This window comes from Oncorhynchus mykiss, chromosome 8 (assembly GCF_013265735.2).
Source record: "Oncorhynchus mykiss isolate Arlee chromosome 8, USDA_OmykA_1.1, whole genome shotgun sequence".
Taxonomy (NCBI): domain Eukaryota; kingdom Metazoa; phylum Chordata; class Actinopteri; order Salmoniformes; family Salmonidae; genus Oncorhynchus; species Oncorhynchus mykiss.
This window is the reverse complement of record NC_048572.1, coordinates 88,863,867-88,883,016: the sequence shown is the minus strand read 5'-3', so window position 1 is coordinate 88,883,016 and position 19,150 is coordinate 88,863,867. Positions and strand designations below refer to the sequence as shown.

At 45.4% G+C, this 19,150-nt stretch overlaps 1 protein-coding gene across 1 annotated transcript; it reads left to right on the top strand.

Annotated features, from left to right (window-relative positions):
* On the top strand, positions 1 to 18,456 carry LOC110530885 (poly(U)-specific endoribonuclease-C). Its single transcript, XM_036986694.1, has 10 exons — positions 1 to 157; positions 4,410 to 4,509; positions 6,973 to 7,084; positions 9,471 to 9,592; positions 9,940 to 10,052; positions 14,537 to 14,690; positions 15,431 to 15,571; positions 17,487 to 17,734; positions 17,873 to 17,982; positions 18,069 to 18,456. Exons 1-8 carry the CDS (start codon positions 147 to 149, stop codon positions 17,604 to 17,606), a joined length of 873 nt encoding a protein of 290 aa, XP_036842589.1. The 5' UTR covers positions 1 to 146; the 3' UTR covers positions 17,607 to 17,734; positions 17,873 to 17,982; positions 18,069 to 18,456.
* The last annotated feature ends 694 nt before the right edge of the window (positions 18,457 to 19,150 follow it).

Here is a 19,150-nt window from a genome sequence, read left to right as displayed (position 1 = left end):
ACGCGTTTTCATATGTCTGTCATGTTATTGGACAAACATCAGGGACTTTTTGGCCGACAGCTCAGATAACCATCTTCATGCAAACTGTTTATTGCTGAAGAAGGGATGCGAGGTCGGAAGTAACTTTACTCACTGAAGAATTAACTATGGCACGGAGGTGAGTTACATTTTAGGCTAAATTCTCACATACATGCTGTTGAATTGCAGTGATCAACCGCAAATAATGATAGATATACTTTTGGCAACAAAAAAACATATATTGTATTAGTGTATGTTGATTGCTCAATTGTATCTTTTTTTGTGATGTTATTTTTGCGTTTGATCTTTAAATCAAACAGCCTGCTACGAAAAATATTAGTTAGTTGAACACTAATGTAAATCAAATTTGATTTGTCACATGCGCCGAATACAGCAGGTGGAGGGAGACCTTACAGCACATGTTTTTTAAAGTGCAGAGGTTGTTATTTTAATTGTAAAATGGATTCCTGATTAATAACGGCAGGCAGGTAGCCTAGTGGTTAGAGCGTTGGACTAGTAACCGAAAAGTTGCTAGATTGAATCCCCGAGCTGACAAGGTACAAATCTGTCGTTCTGCCCCTGAACAAGGCAGTTAACCCACTGTTCCTAGGCCGTCATTGAAAATAAGAATGTGTTCTTATGAACTGAATTGCCTAGTTAAATAAACAATAAAATAACAACAGGATCAGAAATGACGGTGATGGTACTGTTATTGCGTCTTTAAATAGAAGCCTGGATCTTTGGAAATGTTTATTTGAAATGTGACTGTTTTTGTTTGTAGGGACCCGTTAGTGAAACTAACAGCATGACATGTCATTTCCTCCTGTTGAACTAAAACTGTTGGCGGACATGCAATGCAAGTGGTACTTGGTGTTTTATAACCGCAGGAACAATATACCGAATATTGACCTTGCGTCTCCATATGCAAACGTCATGTCAACAGCCACTACTGACGTGGTATTTATCTGGATCTGTCTTGGTTTCTGTTGACGCATCCTCCTGAATACTCAACAAAGGGGCTTGATTAGATACAAACAAAGACACATTCGGGACTATTATGCACGTGTGACAAATACAATTTGATTTGAATTCATCTCATACTATATAATTAATATTAGTCATAGCATGCTATGTTTTGATTGAAAGATCAAAACGCAAAAATATAACATCACAAAAAAAAAAAAAAAAGATAAAGTTGAGCAATCAACATGCACTAAAACGATAGTTTTTCTGCCAAACAACTGTTCCTTGCTAATTACTGAGTCAGCTAAATGCTGTAGGTGGCTGAAAAGTCCTTTTGATGTTCCAAGATGAAACAGCAGCAGGATATGGGGATGATATTCATTAGCTCACCAAACTACACTTCTGAAACCAACACAGGAAGTAGATCAGCTCAGGCCGCTATCTGACTCCGTTGGCTGTTCTCTGTCTGGCCCCGTTGGCTGTTCTCTGTCTGGCCCCGTTGGATGTTCGCTGTCTGGCCCCGTTGGCTGTTCGCTGTCTGGCCCCGTTGGCTGTTCTCTGTCTGGCCCCGTTGGCTGTTCTCTGTCTGGCCCCGTTGGCTGTTCTCTGTCTGGCCCCGTTGGATGTTCGCTGTCTGGCCCCGTTGGCTGTCTGGCCCTGTTGGCTGTTCTCTGTCTGGCCCTGTTGGCTGTTCTCTGTCTGGCCCCGTTGGATGTTCGCTGTCTGGCCCCGTTGGCTGTTCTCTGTCTGGCCCCGTTGGCTGTTCTCTGTCTGGCCCCATTGGCTGTTCTCTGTCTGGCCCCGTTGGCTGTTCGCTGTCTGGCCCCGTTGGCTGTTCGCTGTCTGGCCCCGTTGGCTGTCTGGCCCTGTTGGCTGTTCTCTGTCTGGCCCCGTTGGATGTTCGCTGTCTGGCCCCGTTGGATGTTCGCTGTCTGGCCCCGTTGGCTGTTTGCTGTCTGGCCCCGTTGGCTGTTAACTGTCTGGCCCCGTTGGCTGTTCGCTGTCTGGCCCCGTTGGCTGTTCTCTGTCTGGCCCCATTGGCTGTTCTCTGTCTGGCCCCGTTGGCTGTTCTCTGTCTGGCCCCGTTGGCTGTTCTCTGTCTGGCCCCGTTGGCTGTTCTCTGTCTGGCCCCGTTGGCTGTTCGCTGTCTGGCCCCGTTGGCTGTTCGTTCATTGCACGCAGAGTCAGTGTATATGCAACAGTTTGGGCCGCCTAATTTGCCAGAATTTCACGTAATTATGACATAACATTGAAGGTTGTACAATGTAACAGCAATATTTAGACTTAGGGATGCCACCCGTTAGATAAAATACGGAACGGTTCTGTATTTCACTGAAAGAATAAACGTCTTGTTTTCGAGATGATAGTTTCCGGGTTCGACCATATTAATGACCTAAGGCCCGTATTTCTGTGTGTTATTATGTTATAACTAAGTCTATGATTTGATAGAGCAGTCTGACTGAGCGGTGGTAGGCAGCAGCAGGCTCATAAACATTCATTCAAACAGCACTTTCGTGTGTTTTGCCAGCAGCTCTTCGTTGTGCGTCAAACATTGCGCTGTTTATGACTTCAAGCCTCTCAACTCCCGAGATGAGGCTGGTGTAACTGACGTGAAATGGCTAGCTAGTTAGCGCGCTCTAATAGTGTTTCAAACGTCACTCGCTCTGAGCCTTCTAGTAGTTGTTCCCCTTGCTCAGCATGGGTAAGGCTGCTTTGATGGTGGCTGTTGTCGATGTGTTCCTGGTTCGAGCCCAGGGAGGAGCGAGGAGAGGGACGGAAGCTACACTGTTACACTGGCAATACTAAAGTGCCTATAAGAACATACAATAGTCAAAGGTTAATGAAATACAAATGGTAGAGAGGGAAATAGTCCTATAATTCCTATAATAACTACAACCTAACACTTCTTACCTGGGAATATTGAAGACTCATGTTAAAAGGAACCACCAGCTTTCATATGTTCTCATGTTCTGAGCAAGGAACTGAAATGTTATCTTTCTTACATGGCACATATTGCACTTTTACTTTCTTCTCCAACACTTTGTTCTTGCATTATTTAAACCAAATTGAACATGTTTCATTATTTATTTTAGGCTAAATTGATTTTATTGTTGTATTATATTAAGTTAAAATAAGTGTTCATTCAGTATTGTTGTAATTGTCATTATTACAAATAACACAAAAAAAAATCATCAGATTAATCGGTATCAACTTTTTTGGTCCTCCAATAATCGGTATCAGCGTTGAACAATCCTAATCGGTCGACCTCTATTTTGTAGTTATATTTTGGTAGATGGTTTCCTGTCACAAGCGATTTCACAATATTTTGTGCCCCTGTTCTATCTAGGTTGTTTTAGACACTGAGGTTACGGGGTCCTCTGGTGAGGGGTTAAGAGTCACCCAAATAGCACCCGAATCAAAAACTCCCGGGCACTGGTCTTTTCTATGAGAATGAATGGTTACTTTTTTTTTTAAGTGTCCCAGATGTTGTTATTTTAAGGGAAGTGAAGGCCACAGTGGTAACTGGATGTGGCTGTGGCTGTTAACAGGAAGTTAACATATCCACGGGCTATTGGTTTATCAAACCTCCACGGTATTGTCTCTGTTATAGTAGCCTCTGTCTCGGTCCCCAACAACCGGATTTTCCAGTTTTGGACATATTAACAAGACAACACTCCATTTCAACTCCTTCTCTAGTTTCAGGCGTTTTCTTTTTACACCTGCTACGTTAGGTTACCATTATAGCAATGCAGAGACACCAGCTGAGTATCAACATAGATCCCTGTAGGTTACCATTATAGCAATGCAGAGGCACCAGCTGAGTATCAACATAGATCCCTGTAGGTTACCATTATAGCAATGCAGAGACACCAGCTGAGTATCAACATAGATCCCTGTAGGTTACCATTATAGCAATGCAGAGGCACCAGCTGAGTATCAACATAGATCCCTGTAGGTTACCATTATAGCAATGCAGAGGCACCAGCTGAGTATCAACATAGATCCCTGTAGGTTACCATTATAGCAATGCAGAGACACCAGCTGAGTATCAACATAGATCCCTGTAGGTTACCATTATAGCAATGCAGAGTCACCAGCTGAGTATCAACATAGATCCCTGTAGGTTACCATAATAGCAATGCAGAGGCGCCAGCTGAGTATCAACATAGAGATTGAACATAGATCTCTGTAAATTACTGGAAAGAGATTGAACATAGATCTCTGTAGGTTACTGGAAAGAGATTGAACATAGATCTCTGTAGGTTACTGGAAAGAGATTGAACATAGATCTCCCTAGCAGTATCTCTATGCTTTTGTCCCCCCCCCCCCCCCTGTAGCATTATATCTATAGCAAGGGTATTTTTCTTGCATTGCAATGGGAAAGTAGGATATCATATCGATGTGTCTATTGCCTGTCTGTGTATTAGTCAAGGTGTGAACCACGAGCTCTCTGAGGTTCTGAACCAGCTGTGGAGTCGGGATACAAACCGTCTCAAACCTGGGACTGACTACACCATCTCCCTACAGGTACGGATGTCAGGGTTACCGTACTACTACTTGGCGAGATTAAATTTAGGAGCACCAGAAAATATTTTGTTATTTGATTGAGATACAGCCTATATGATTTCTAGTTACTTTTGAAGGACAGTTACTTTTGTGCCCTATAAATTATTTTGATTGATCCTTTATTTAGACAGGGAGTCAATGCTGAGACCGAGGTGTCTTTATTTAGACAGGGAGTCAATGCTGAGACCGAGGTGTCTTTATTTAGACAGGGAGTCAATGGTGAGACCAAGGTGTCTTTATTCAGACAGGGAGTCAATGCTGAGACCAAGGTGTCTTTTCCAGGTGAACCCTGTACACATCAAAATACACTAAACACATTAAACTACACAACAATACACAAAAAACACAATCATAAACATAACATATACTTCAGTAAAAAGGTCCCCTAACAACCGTCTGAAACGCCCTAGAGGGTCCCCTAACAACCGCCCGAAAGGCCCTAGAGGGTCCCCTAACAACCGCCCGAAAGGCCCTAGAGGGTCCCCTAACAACCGTCTGAAACGCCCTAGAGGGTCCCCTAACAACCGTCTGAAACGCCCTAGAGGGTCCCCTAACAACCGCCCGAAAGGCCCTAGAGGGTCCCCTAACAACCGCCCGAAAGGCCCTAGAGGGTCCCCTAACAACCGTCTGAAACGCCCTAGAGGGTCCCCTAACAACCGTCTGAAACGCCCTAGAGGGTCCCCTAACAACCGTCTGAAACGCCCTAGAGGGTCCCCTAACAACCGCCCGAAAGGCCCTAGAGGGTCCCCTAACAACCGCCCGAAAGGCCCTAGAGGGTCCCCTAACAACCGTCTGAAACGCCCTAGAGGGTCCCCTAACAACCGTCTGAAACGCCCTAGAGGGTCCCCTAACAACCGCCCGAAAGGCCCTAGAGGGTCCCCTAACAACCGCCCGAAAGGCCCTAGAGGGTCCCCTAACAACCGCCTGAAACGCCCTAGAGGGTCCCCTAACAACCGTCTGAAACGCCCTAGAGGGTCCCCTAACAACCGTCTGAAACGCCCTAGAGGGTCCCCTAACAACCGCCCGAAAGGCCCTAGAGGGTCCCCTAACAACCGCCCGAAAGGCCCTAGAGGGTCCCCTAACAACCGTCTGAAACGCCCTAGAGGGTCCCCTAACAACCGCCCGAAAGGCCCTAGAGGATCCCCTAACAACCGCCCGAAAGGCCCTAGAGGGTCCCCTAACAACCGTCTGAAACGCCCTAGAGGATCCCCTAACAACCGCCCGAAAGGCCCTAGAGGGTCCCCTAACAACCGCCCGAAAGGCCCTAGAGGGTCCCCTAACAACCGCCCGAAAGGCCCTAGAGGGTCCCCTAACAACCGCCTGAAATGCCCTAGAGGATCCCCTAACAACCGCCTGAAATGCCCTAGAGGGTCCCCTAACAACCGCCCGAAAGGCCCTAGAGGATCCCCTAACAACCGCCTGAAATGCCCTAGAGGATCCCCTAACAACCGCCTGAAATGCCCTAGAGGATCCCCTAACAACCGCCTGAAATGCCCTAGAGGATCCCCTAACAACCGCCTGAAACGCCCTAGAGGATCCCCTAACAACCGCCTGAAACGCCCTAGAGGATCCCCTAACAACCGTCTGAAACGCCCTAGAGGATCCCCTAACAACCGTCTGAAATGCCCTAGAGGATCCCCTAACAACCGTCTGAAATGCCCTAGAGGGTCCCCTAACAACCGCCTGAAAGGCCCTAGAGGGTCCCCTAACAACCGCCTGAAATTCCTCCAATTTTAAAATGTGTTGTAGATCATTCCACACGTAAGGTGGAAGGAAATGAAAAGTTGGAAGTTTGTGGAGCAGGGCTTTGTAAACAGAAAGAGGGTAATGATGTGATCTACCTGACTTTTAAAGAGGTCCAGACAATGTTTTGTAACACTGTAAATACATATGTTTTTATTATAAAACCTCAAATTCATTTGTGAAATATTAGGTTTTTTAAATTGTACAAATTGCACTATTTTCCTTTTTAAGATGCGTTACATTTGAAGATGGTATACTCTCTTTATAAAAACATCAGGTGTGTGATGACTACATGCAAGAGATCTGTCATTCATTCATTCCAAAGGAATACCTGGCTGGCACATGTGTTTCCCCATGTGTAACGGATGTGAAACGGCTAGCTTAGTTAGCGGTGCGCGCTAACTGGGTATGGGCGAGGCGACGGTCTAAAGTTATACTGTTACACATGCTTCAGTTCAAGGTCAGAATACCCATAGAAAGGTTAATGAAGTTGCCACTACGTGTAACTCTGGTCCGACTCCCCCCTAGAGAGACAGGTAACGTGACTGGGAGCTAGCTATCCAAATAGAGACCGGAAGGAATTTAGCTTATTCAGGGTTGAGGTCAGGCCCACAGAGTAGTTTTCGTGGTGTTGTTGGCAGATGTGATGGCCTTATTCATATAGTATGTTTGTCTATCCAGGGAAAGGCAGGTTACGTGGCCCAGGGTAGTAACACTGCCAGAGACATGGCTAGGGCTCCTCTGTTCGCCTATGTCAACGAGGGCAAACTGAAAAACATCAAGACCTACGCCTGTAAGTCCTTTCTACCTCCACTCCGCCCTTCCTTCACTCCTCCCTTCCTTCACTCCTCCCTTCCTTCACTCCTCCCTTCCTTCACTCCTCCCTTACTTCACTCCTCCCTTCCTTCACTCCTCCCTTCCTTCACTCCTCCCTTCCTTCACTCCTCCCTTACTTCACTCCTCCCTTCCTTCACTCCGCCCTTCCTTCACTCCGCCCTTCCTTCACTCCTCCCTTCCTTCACTCCTCCCTTCCTTCCTTCACTCCTCCCTTCCTTCACTCCTCCCTTCCTTCCTTCACTCCTCCCTTCCTTCCTTCACTCCTCCCTTCCTTCCTTCACTCCTCCCTTCCTTCCTTCACTCCTCCCTTCCTTCCTTCACTCCTCCCTTCCTTCCTTCACTCCTCCCTTCCTTCCTTCACTCCTCCCTTCCTTCCTTCACTCCTCCCTTCCTTCACTCCGCCCTTCCTTCACTCCGCCCTTCCTTCACTCCTCCCTTCCTTCACTCCTCCCTTCCTTCACTCCTCCCTTCCTTCACTCCTCCCTTCCTTCACTCCGCCCTTCCTTCACTCCGCCCTTCCTTCACTCCTCCCTTCCTTCACTCCTCCCTTCCTTCACTCCTCCCTTCCTTCACTCCTCCCTTCCTTCACTCCTCCCTTCCTTCACTCCTCCCTTCCTCCACTCTCTCTACCTCCTCTCTTCCTGTTATTGAAGGCATATCCTCTCTACCTCTTCTCCTCTCTTCCTGTTATTGAAGGCATATCCTGTCTACCTCCTCTCCTCTCTTCCTGTTATTGAAGGCATATCCTCTCTACTTCCTCTCCTCTCTTCCTGTTATTGAAGGCATATTCTCTACCTCCTCTCCTCTCTTCCTGTTATTGAAGGCATATCCTGTCTACCTCCTCTCCTCTCTTCCTGTTATTGAAGGCATATCCTGTCTACCTCCTCTCCTCTCTTCCTGTTATTGAAGGCATATTCTCTCTACCTCCTCTCCTCTCTTCCTGTTATTGAAGGCATATCCTGTCTACCTCCTCTCCTCTCTTCCTGTTATTGAAGGCATATCCTCTCTACTTCCTCTCCTCTCTTCCTGTTATTGAAGGCATATTCTCTCTACCTCCTCTCCTCTCTTCCTGTTATTGAAGGCATATCCTGTCTACCTCCTCTCCTCTCTTCCTGTTATTGAAGGCATATCCTGTCTACCTCCTCTCCTCTCTTCCTGTTATTGAAGGCATATCCTGTCTACCTCCTCTCCTCTCTTCCTGTTATTGAAGGCATATCCTGTCTACCTCCTCTCCTCTCTTCCTGTTATTGAAGGCATATCCTGTCTACCTCCTCTCCTCTCTTCCTGTTATTGAAGGCATATCCTGTCTACCTCCTCTCCTCTCTTCCTGTTATTGAAGGCATATCCTGTCTACCTCCTCTCCTCTCTTCCTGTTATTGAAGGCATATCCTGTCTACCTCCTCTCCTCTCTTCCTGTTATTGAAGGCATATCCTGTCTACCTCCTCTCCTCTCTTCCTGTTATTGAAGGCATATTCTCTCTACCTCCTCTCCTCTCTTCCTGTTATTGAAGGCATATCCTCTCTACCTCCTCTCCTCTCTTCCTGTTATTGAAGGCATATCCTGTCTACCTCCTCTCCTCTCTTCCTGTTATTGAAGGCATATCCTCTCTACCTCCTCTCCTCTCTTCCTGTTATTGAAGGCATATCCTGTCTACCTCCTCTCCTCTCTTCCTGTTATTGAAGGCATATCCTGTCTACCTCCTCTCCTCTCTTCCTGTTATTGAAGGCATATCCTGTCTACCTCCTCTCCTCTCTTCCTGTTATTGAAGGCATATCCTGTCTACCTCCTCTCCTCTCTTCCTGTTATTGAAGGCATATCCTGTCTACCTCCTCTCCTCTCTTCCTGTTATTGAAGGCATATCCTGTCTACCTCCTCTCCTCTCTTCCTGTTATTGAAGGCATATCCTGTCTACCTCCTCTCCTCTCTTCCTGTTATTGAAGGCATATCCTGTCTACCTCCTCTCCTCTCTTCCTGTTATTGAAGGCATATCCTGTCTACCTCCTCTCCTCTCTTCCTGTTATTGAAGGCATATTCTCTCTACCTCCTCTCCTCTCTTCCTGTTATTGAAGGCATATCCTCTCTACCTCCTCTCCTCTCTTCCTGTTATTGAAGGCATATCCTGTCTACCTCCTCTCCTCTCTTCCTGTTATTGAAGGCATATCCTCTCTACCTCCTCTCCTCTCTTCCTGTTATTGAAGGCATATCCTGTCTACCTCCTCTCCTCTCTTCCTGTTATTGAAGGCATATCCTGTCTACCTCCTCTCCTCTCTTCCTGTTATTGAAGGCATATCCTGTATTTCACAAAGCATTCTTCAGAGTGATATATGTTTATTGTGTGCAGTGTTCATGCGTCTCCTGGACAACTATGAGATGTCTACAGGCGTGTCGGAGACCGTCACCTCTGAGGAACTGATGGAGAACGATCTCTTCCTCAATGCCATTCTGGAGACCGAGGTCATGAAGGTAGTGTGTGTGTGTGTGTGTGTGATCTGTCTCTGTGTGCCCACAGGTAAACGTGTGGGTTATAGTCCTTATTGCTTGGTTGAGCGTCATTTATATCCATAGCCAGGACTCCTGGAGAAAGGCCCTTAACCTGTCTGTTCTGGAGAAGGGCCCTTAACCTGTCTGTTCAGGCCAGGACTCCTGAAGACAGGCCCTTAACCTCCATGAGTTAGTCAGATGGTGTTCTGTCACTGTGGACATGTGTTTTGTCTTGTTACTTAGTCGTAGGTGTGGACTCCACAACACACAAAGCAATGTGTACTGATATGTCGGTCTAATCCTGGTGTGTGTGTGTGTGTGTGTGTCAGTGTGCCCACAAGTATCTGGTGAGTAAGGGTCACTCCCCGTCAGACCAGCAGCAGTTCAAGAGGCAGCTCTATGACATGTGGTTCAGACTCTATCACCGAGACCGCAGTGGAGGGTGAGTGTGTGTTTTATTATGCTCGCATACAGTGAGCAGTTTGAGCTTGTTTTAGTTGTACCTGTATGTGTGTGAAAGAGACAGAGAGCGACACGCAGAGGGAGAGAGAGCAAATAGTAGGACATTTTAAAATGTCTTTTATTATTTTGGAACTTTTGTAAGTGTAATGTTTACTGGTAATTTGTCATTTGCTTTTGTCTTGTCTTTGTCTTTGTCTTTGTCACTTGCTTTTGTCACTTGCTGTCACTTTTCATTTCACTTGCTTTGGCAATGTTAACATGTTTCCCATGCCAATAAAGCCCTTAAATTGAATTGAATTGAGAAAGAGACACACACACACACACACACACACACCGAGACAGAGAGAGAGAGAGAGAGACACGCAGGGAGAGAGGGAGAGAGAGAGAGAGACGCGGAGAGAGACAGAGAGACGCGGAGAGAGACAGAGAGAGACGCGGAGAGAGACAGAGAGACGCAGAGAGAGAGAGACGCGGAGAGAGACGCGGAGAGAGACGCGGAGAGAGACGCGGAGAGAGACAGAGAGAGACGCGGAGAGAGAGAGACGCGGAGAGAGAGAGACGCGGAGAGAGAGAGAGAGACGCGGAGAGAGAGAGAGACGCGGAGAGAGAGAGAGATGCAGAGAGAGACGCAGAGAGAGAGAGACGCGGAGAGAGAGAGACGCAGAGAGAGAGAGACGCGGAGAGAGAGAGACGCAGAGAGAGAGAGACGCAGAGAGAGAGAGAGATGCAGAGAGAGAGAGAGAGACGCAGAGAGAGAGAGAGAGACGCAGAGAGAGACGCAGAGAGAGAGAGAGACGCAGAGAGAGAGAGAGACACAGAGAGAGAGAGAGACGCAGAGAGAGAGAGAGAGAGACGCAGAGAGAGAGAGAGAGAGACGCAGAGAGAGAGAGAGAGACGCAGAGAGAGAGAGAGAGACGCAGAGAGAGAGAGAGACGCAGAGAGAGAGAGAGAGACGCAGAGAGAGACGCAGAGAGAGAGAGAGAGACGCAGAGAGAGAGAGAGAGACGCAGAAAGAGAGAGACGCAGAGAGAGAGAGACGCAGAGAGAGAGAGAGACGCAGAGAGAGAGAGAGACGCAGAGAGAGAGAGAGACGCAGAGAGAGACGCAGAGAGAGAGAGAGACTCAGAGAGAGAGAGAGAGAGAGAGAGACGCAGAGAGAGAGAGAGACGCAGAGAGAGAGAGAGAGACGCAGAGAGAGAGAGAGAGACGCAGAGAGAGAGAGAGAGAGAGACACGCAGAGAGAGAGAGAGAGACACGCAGAGAGAGAGAGAGAGACACGCAGAGAGAGAGAGAGACACGCAGAGAGAGAGAGAGAGACACGCAGAGAGAGAGAGAGAGACACGCAGAGAGAGAGAGAGAGACGCAGAGAGAGAGAGAGAGACGCAGAGAGAGAGAGAGAGAGAGACACGCAGAGAGAGAGAGAGAGACACGCAGAGAGAGAGAGAGACACGCAGAGAGAGAGAGAGAGACACGCAGAGAGAGAGAGAGAGACACGCAGAGAGAGAGAGAGAGACACGCAGAGAGAGAGAGAGAGACACGCAGAGAGAGAGAGAGACACGCAGAGAGAGAGAGAGAGACACGCAGAGAGAGAGAGAGAGACACGCAGAGAGAGAGAGAGATAGACACACGCAGAGAGAGAGAGACACACAAGGACCGAGACCGAGAGAGAGACTGATTACATATTTTTTTTTAAACATATTTTCTTATGTTTCCAATACAGTGAGGACTCCTGTGGTTTTGAGCATGTGTTTCTTATGTTTCCAATACAGTGAGGACTCCTGTGGTTTTGAGCATGTGTTTCTTATGTTTCCAATACAGTGAGGACTCCTGTGGTTTTGAGCATGTGTTTCTTATGTTTCCAATACAGTGAGGACTCCTGTGGTTTTGAGCATGTGTTTCTTATGTTTCCAATACAGTGAGGACTCCTGTGGTTTTGAGCATGTGTTTCTTATGTTTCCAATACAGTGAGGACTCCTGTGGTTTTGAGCATGTGTTTCTTATGTTTCCAATACAGTGAGGACTCCTGTGGTTTTGAGCATGTGTTTCTTATGTTTCCAATACAGTGAGGACTCCTGTGGTTTTGAGCATGTGTTTCTTATGTTTCCAATACAGTGAGGACTCCTGTGGTTTTGAGCATGTGTTTCTTATGTTTCCAATACAGTGAGGACTCCTGTGGTTTTGAGCATGTGTTTCTTATGTTTCCAATACAGTGAGGACTCCTGTGGTTTTGAGCATGTGTTTCTTATGTTTCCAATACAGTGAGGACTCCTGTGGTTTTGAGCATGTGTTTCTTATGTTTCCAATACAGTGAGGACTCCTGTGGTTTTGAGCATGTGTTTCTTATGTTTCCAATACAGTGAGGACTCCTGTGGTTTTGAGCATGTGTTTCTTATGTTTCCAATACAGTGAGGACTCCTGTGGTTTTGAGCATGTGTTTCTTATGTTTCCAATACAGTGAGGACTCCTGTGGTTTTGAGCATGTGTTTCTTATGTTTCCAATACAGTGAGGACTCCTGTGGTTTTGAGCATGTGTTTCTTATGTTTCCAATACAGTGAGGACTCCTGTGGTTTTGAGCATGTGTTTCTTATGTTTCCAATACAGTGAGGACTCCTGTGGTTTTGAGCATGTGTTTCTTATGTTTCCAATACAGTGAGGACTCCTGTGGTTTTGAGCATGTGTTTCTTATGTTTCCAATACAGTGAGGACTCCTGTGGTTTTGAGCATGTGTTTCTTATGTTTCCAATACAGTGAGGACTCCTGTGGTTTTGAGCATGTGTTTCTTATGTTTCCAATACAGTGAGGACTCCTGTGGTTTTGAGCATGTGTTTCTTATGTTTCCAATACAGTGAGGACTCCTGTGGTTTTGAGCATGTGTTTCTTATGTTTCCAATACAGTGAGGACTCCTGTGGTTTTGAGCATGTGTTTCTTATGTTTCCAATACAGTGAGGACTCCTGTGGTTTTGAGCATGTGTTTCTTATGTTTCCAATACAGTGAGGACTCCTGTGGTTTTGAGCATGTGTTTCTTATGTTTCCAATACAGTGAGGACTCCTGTGGTTTTGAGCATGTGTTTCTTATGTTTCCAATACAGTGAGGACTCCTGTGGTTTTGAGCATGTGTTTCTTATGTTTCCAATACAGTGAGGACTCCTGTGGTTTTGAGCATGTGTTTCTTATGTTTCCAATACAGTGAGGACTCCTGTGGTTTTGAGCATGTGTTTCTTATGTTTCCAATACAGTGAGGACTCCTGTGGTTTTGAGCATGTGTTTCTTATGTTTCCAATACAGTGAGGACTCCTGTGGTTTTGAGCATGTGTTTCTTATGTTTCCAATACAGTGAGGACTCCTGTGGTTTTGAGCATGTGTTTCTTATGTTTCCAATACAGTGAGGACTCCTGTGGTTTTGAGCATGTGTTTCTTATGTTTCCAATACAGTGAGGACTCCTGTGGTTTTGAGCATGTGTTTCTTATGTTTCCAATACAGTGAGGACTCCTGTGGTTTTGAGCATGTGTTTCTTATGTTTCCAATACAGTGAGGACTCCTGTGGTTTTGAGCATGTGTTTCTTATGTTTCCAATACAGTGAGGACTCCTGTGGTTTTGAGCATGTGTTTCTTATGTTTCCAATACAGTGAGGACTCCTGTGGTTTTGAGCATGTGTTTCTTATGTTTCCAATACAGTGAGGACTCCTGTGGTTTTGAGCATGTGTTTCTTATGTTTCCAATACAGTGAGGACTCCTGTGGTTTTGAGCATGTGTTTCTTATGTTTCCAATACAGTGAGGACTCCTGTGGTTTTGAGCATGTGTTTCTTATGTTTCCAATACAGTGAGGACTCCTGTGGTTTTGAGCATGTGTTTCTTATGTTTCCAATACAGTGAGGACTCCTGTGGTTTTGAGCATGTGTTTCTTATGTTTCCAATACAGTGAGGACTCCTGTGGTTTTGAGCATGTGTTTCTTATGTTTCCAATACAGTGAGGACTCCTGTGGTTTTGAGCATGTGTTTCTTATGTTTCCAATACAGTGAGGACTCCTGTGGTTTTGAGCATGTGTTTCTTATGTTTCCAATACAGTGAGGACTCCTGTGGTTTTGAGCATGTGTTTCTTATGTTTCCAATACAGTGAGGACTCCTGTGGTTTTGAGCATGTGTTTCTTATGTTTCCAATACAGTGAGGACTCCTGTGGTTTTGAGCATGTGTTTCTTATGTTTCCAATACAGTGAGGACTCCTGTGGTTTTGAGCATGTGTTTCTTATGTTTCCAATACAGTGAGGACTCCTGTGGTTTTGAGCATGTGTTTCTTATGTTTCCAATACAGTGAGGACTCCTGTGGTTTTGAGCATGTGTTTCTTATGTTTCCAATACAGTGAGGACTCCTGTGGTTTTGAGCATGTGTTTCTTATGTTTCCAATACAGTGAGGACTCCTGTGGTTTTGAGCATGTGCTTCTTATGTTTCCAATACAGTGAGGACTCCTGTGGTTTTGAGCATGTGTTTGTTGGTGAGTCTAAGAAAGGGAAGGAGATCACGGGGTTCCACAACTGGGTTCAGTTCTATCTGCAGGAGAAGCACGGCAATGTGGATTACAAGGGTTACAAGGCCCAGGGCAACAGGAACACTGTAAGACATTCTAGAACAATCTCCCTATCTTATCGGCAGAGTTACATTTCACACTGGTCCATACACAAGAGACTTGTTTTCAGAAATGTAGCTCTATGGTTGTTGTCTTGCTCTGGTAATTAGTTCAACTTTTGTGTGTGTTTTTTAGTGTTTACATTTTACTGACTGATTTCAAGACACCCAAAACTGTGGCCACCACTGTAAACTTCCCAAATCATACATTATATTTAACCGTATGTTATATGCGGCAGGGTAGCCTAGTGGTTAGAGCGTTGGATCAGTAACCGAAAGGTTGCAAGTTCAAATCCCCGAGCTGACAAGGTACAAATCTGTCGTTCTGCCCCTGAACAAGGCAGTTAACCCCACTGTTCCTAGGCCACAATTGAAAATAAGAATTTGTTCTTAACTAGTTAAATAAAAATGTAAAACATGTACACCACATGGCTGTAAACCCAAATCATACATTATATTTAAAAATGTTATGTACACCACACGGCATGTTTATTATAGTCATTATATCACATCTGTTACCTTTAATAACTCTACACTATGTGTGTCAGTCAGATGAGGAAGTCCACGTCCTGAAATACCATATTACACATGAATAACACCTTTATTATAGGGGTGGCAGGTAGCCTTGTGGGTAGAGAGTTGGGCCTATAACCGGAAGGTTGCTGGATCGAATCCCCGAGCCGACAAGGTTTTTTTTTAAAAACTGTTGTTTTGACCTCTCTGTGCAGCCAGATGAGGATGACCACGTTCTGAACCTTCAATTCAGCTGGAAGGGCCTGGTCAAGCCTGTGGGAAGCTCCTTCATCGGGGTCAGCCCAGAGTTCGAGGTCGCCCTCTTCACCATTCTCTTCCTCGCGTCGACTGAGAAGGTGAGCGGTTGCGTGATTGACCACACGGGGTTCAAACCTGGGTCTATGAGACTGTGTTGGCCTGTAGTGCTGAAGCCTAGGCCCTAGAAGACATTAGCTTGGGGAGCTAGTGCTCGATCTCAGATCTCAGGCTGGGTTACTCATGGTTCCCTGAACCACCCTGATGACACGTCTTATCAACCTGAAGTCATCATAGCTAACATTACCCCTCCAGACTGAATACATAACATGACCCCTCCAGACTGAATAAACTACTGTTCTGACCAGCATAACATGACCCCTCCAGACTGAATAAACTACTGTTCTGACCAGTATAACATGACCCCTCCAGACTGAATAAACTACTGTTCTGACCAGCATAACATGACCCCTCCAGACTGAATACATAACATGATCCCTCCAGGCTGAATAAACTACTGTTCTGACCAGCATAACATGACCCCTCCAGACTGAATAAACTACTGTTCTGACCAGCATAACATGACCCCTCCAGTCTGAATACATAACATGATCCCTCCAGGCTGAATAAACTACTGTTCTGACCAGCATAACATGACCCCTCCAGACTGAATAAACTACTGTTCTGACCAGTATAACATGACCCCTCCAGACTGAATACATAACATGACCCCTCCAGGCTGAATAAACTACTGTTCTGACCAGCATAACATGACCCCTCCAGACTGAATACATAACATGACCCTTCCAGTCTGAATAAACTACTGTTCTGACCAGCATAACATGACCCCTCCAGTCTGAATAAACTACTGTTCTGACCAGTATAACATGACCCCTCCAGACTGAATAAACTACTGTTCTGACCAGTATAACATGACCCCTCCAGACTGAATAAACTACTGTTCTGACCAGTATAACATGACCCCTCCAGACTGAATACATAACATGACCCCTCCAGACTGAATACATAACATGACCCCTCCAGACTGAATAAACTACTGTTCTGACCAGCATAACATGACCCCTCCAGACTGAATAAACTACTGTTCTGACCAGCATAACATGACCCCTCCAGACTGAATAAACTACTGTTCTGACCAGCATAACATGACCCCTCCAGACTGAATACATAACATGACCCCTCCAGACTGAATAAACTACTGTTCTGACCAGTATAACAGGACCCCTCCAGACTGAATACATAACATGTCCCCTCCAGACTGAATACATAACATGACCCCTCCAGACTGAAGAAACTACTGTTCTGACCAGCATAACATGACCCCTCCAGACTGAATAAACTACTGTTCTGACCAGTATAACATGACCCCTCCAGTCTGAATAAACTACTGTTCTGACCAGCATAACATGACCCCTCCAGACTGAATACATAACATGACCCCTCCAGACTGAATAAACTACTGTTCTGACCAGTATAACATGACCCCTCCAGGCTGAATAAACTACTGTTCTGACCAGCATAACATGACCCCTCCAGGCTGAATACATAACATGACCCCTCCAGACTGAATAAACTACTGTTCTGACCAGCATAACATGACCCCTCCAGACTGAATAAACTACTGTTCTGACCAGCATAACATGACCCCTCCAGACTGAATACATAACATGACCCCTCCAGACTGAATAAACTACTGTTCTGACCAGCATAACATGACCCCTCCAGACTGAATAAACTACTGTTCTGACCAGCATAACATGACCCCTCCAGACTGAATAAACTACTGTTCTGACCAGCATAACATGACCCCTCCAGACTGAATAAACTACTGTTCTGACCAGCATAACATGACCCCTCCAGACTGAATCAGCACAGTTCTGGAAAAGGGTTGTGAATTTGGATGCAGCCCAACGTTGGTGTTGATGAGGAGAACCCTAGCCAGTATATAAATGGGTGGATGTATTGGCTAACGTTAGCCTTGTGGTTTATGTACAGGTGACCACGGCCGTGGTGAAGGTGGACGAGTACCTGCTAGAGATGGTGGTGTATCGTCAGGGGCGATCCATCGGAACCTCCTACCCCAAACTACTTAGCAGCAACAACAGGGACCTGTAGTGGGGAGATCTACGCACCCTGATTCTGAAATCAGGCCCAAATGGAACCCTATTCCCTATGTAGTGCACTGCTTTCAACCAGGGCCCATAGGGCTAGGAGTGCACTATATAGGGAATAGGGTTCCATAGGGCTTTGGTCTAAAGTAGTGCACTATATAGGGAATAGGGTGCCATAGGGCTCTGGTCTACAGTAGTGCACTATATATAGGGAATAGGGTGCCATAGGGCTCTGGTCTAAAGTAGTGCACTATATATAGGGTGCCATAGGGCTCTGGTCTAAAGTAGTGCACTATGTAGGGAATAGGGTGCCATTTGGGGCCTAGTCAGAATCATCTGTCATGTCGTGTACTGTGTTTTTGACTCCATATTGTTATTAGGTTGTGTCCTCCATCAAATCCTTAACCTCGTTGCCAGGTTCAATTACTAATTACAGATCCTGGATCATTCATCATTTTGTTATTAGGTTGTGTCCTCCTCCATCAAATCCTTAACCTCGTTGCCAGGTTCAATTACTAATTACAGATCCTGGATCATTCATCATTTGCTCTGAACTATTATATTAGAGGTTACAGTTGATCCAGGACCAGGATTGTGTCTCTCTCTGCTACCAGCTCTCCTCTCTGTCCTGAATATTCCGTTCTGGTCCTTGGTCTTTCACAAAGCAGAGGGCTGTTTTTATTTCCTGTTAAGAAAACTACTAAAGCATTTTGACAATCCATTAAAACCTAGATTTACTATGATAGGAACCTGATTGTCTAACATTATATTAACAGTGTTGTACTCTTGTTTTTTACATATTACTTATGATTATTAAGTTTAATTTCTGCTTGAAGAAAATAAAACAAGTATACTATCTTGTTTATTTCTCCTTTATTTAACCAGGTAGACCAGTTGAGAACAACTAATTTACAACTGAGACCTGGCCAAGATAAAGCAAAGCAGTGCGACACAAACAACAACACAGAGTTACACATGGAATAAACAAATATACAGTCAATAATACAGTAGAAAAGCTTCTCCTGTGCTTTTATTTTGAAGATTAAAAAAAAAAATGGTTACAGTACGTCTCCTCGGCAGAAAACAATACAATCAGGTCAGACTAGAGTATGTTAAACTACAATTTCCATGGAAAGATCTCAGGTTTATTTCACTCAATAGTAGAAGGTTACATGAATGATGCATCGGACGTAATCATGATCTGCCTAAGAACAGGTCTGTATGGAGGAATGTAATCATGATCTGCCTAAGAACAGGTCTGTATGGAGGAATGTAATCATGATCTGCCTAAGAACAGGTCTGTATGGAGGAATGTAATCAGGATCTGCCTAAGAACAGGTCTGTATTGAGGAATGTAATCAGGATCTGCCTAAGAACAGGTCTGTATTGAGGAATGTAATCATGATCTACCTAAGAACAGGTCTGTATTGAGGAATGTAATCATGATCTGCCTAAGAACAGGTCTGTATTGAGGAATGTAATCATGATCTGCCTAAGAACAGGTCTGTATTGAGGAATGTAATCAGGATCTGCCTAAGAACAGGTATG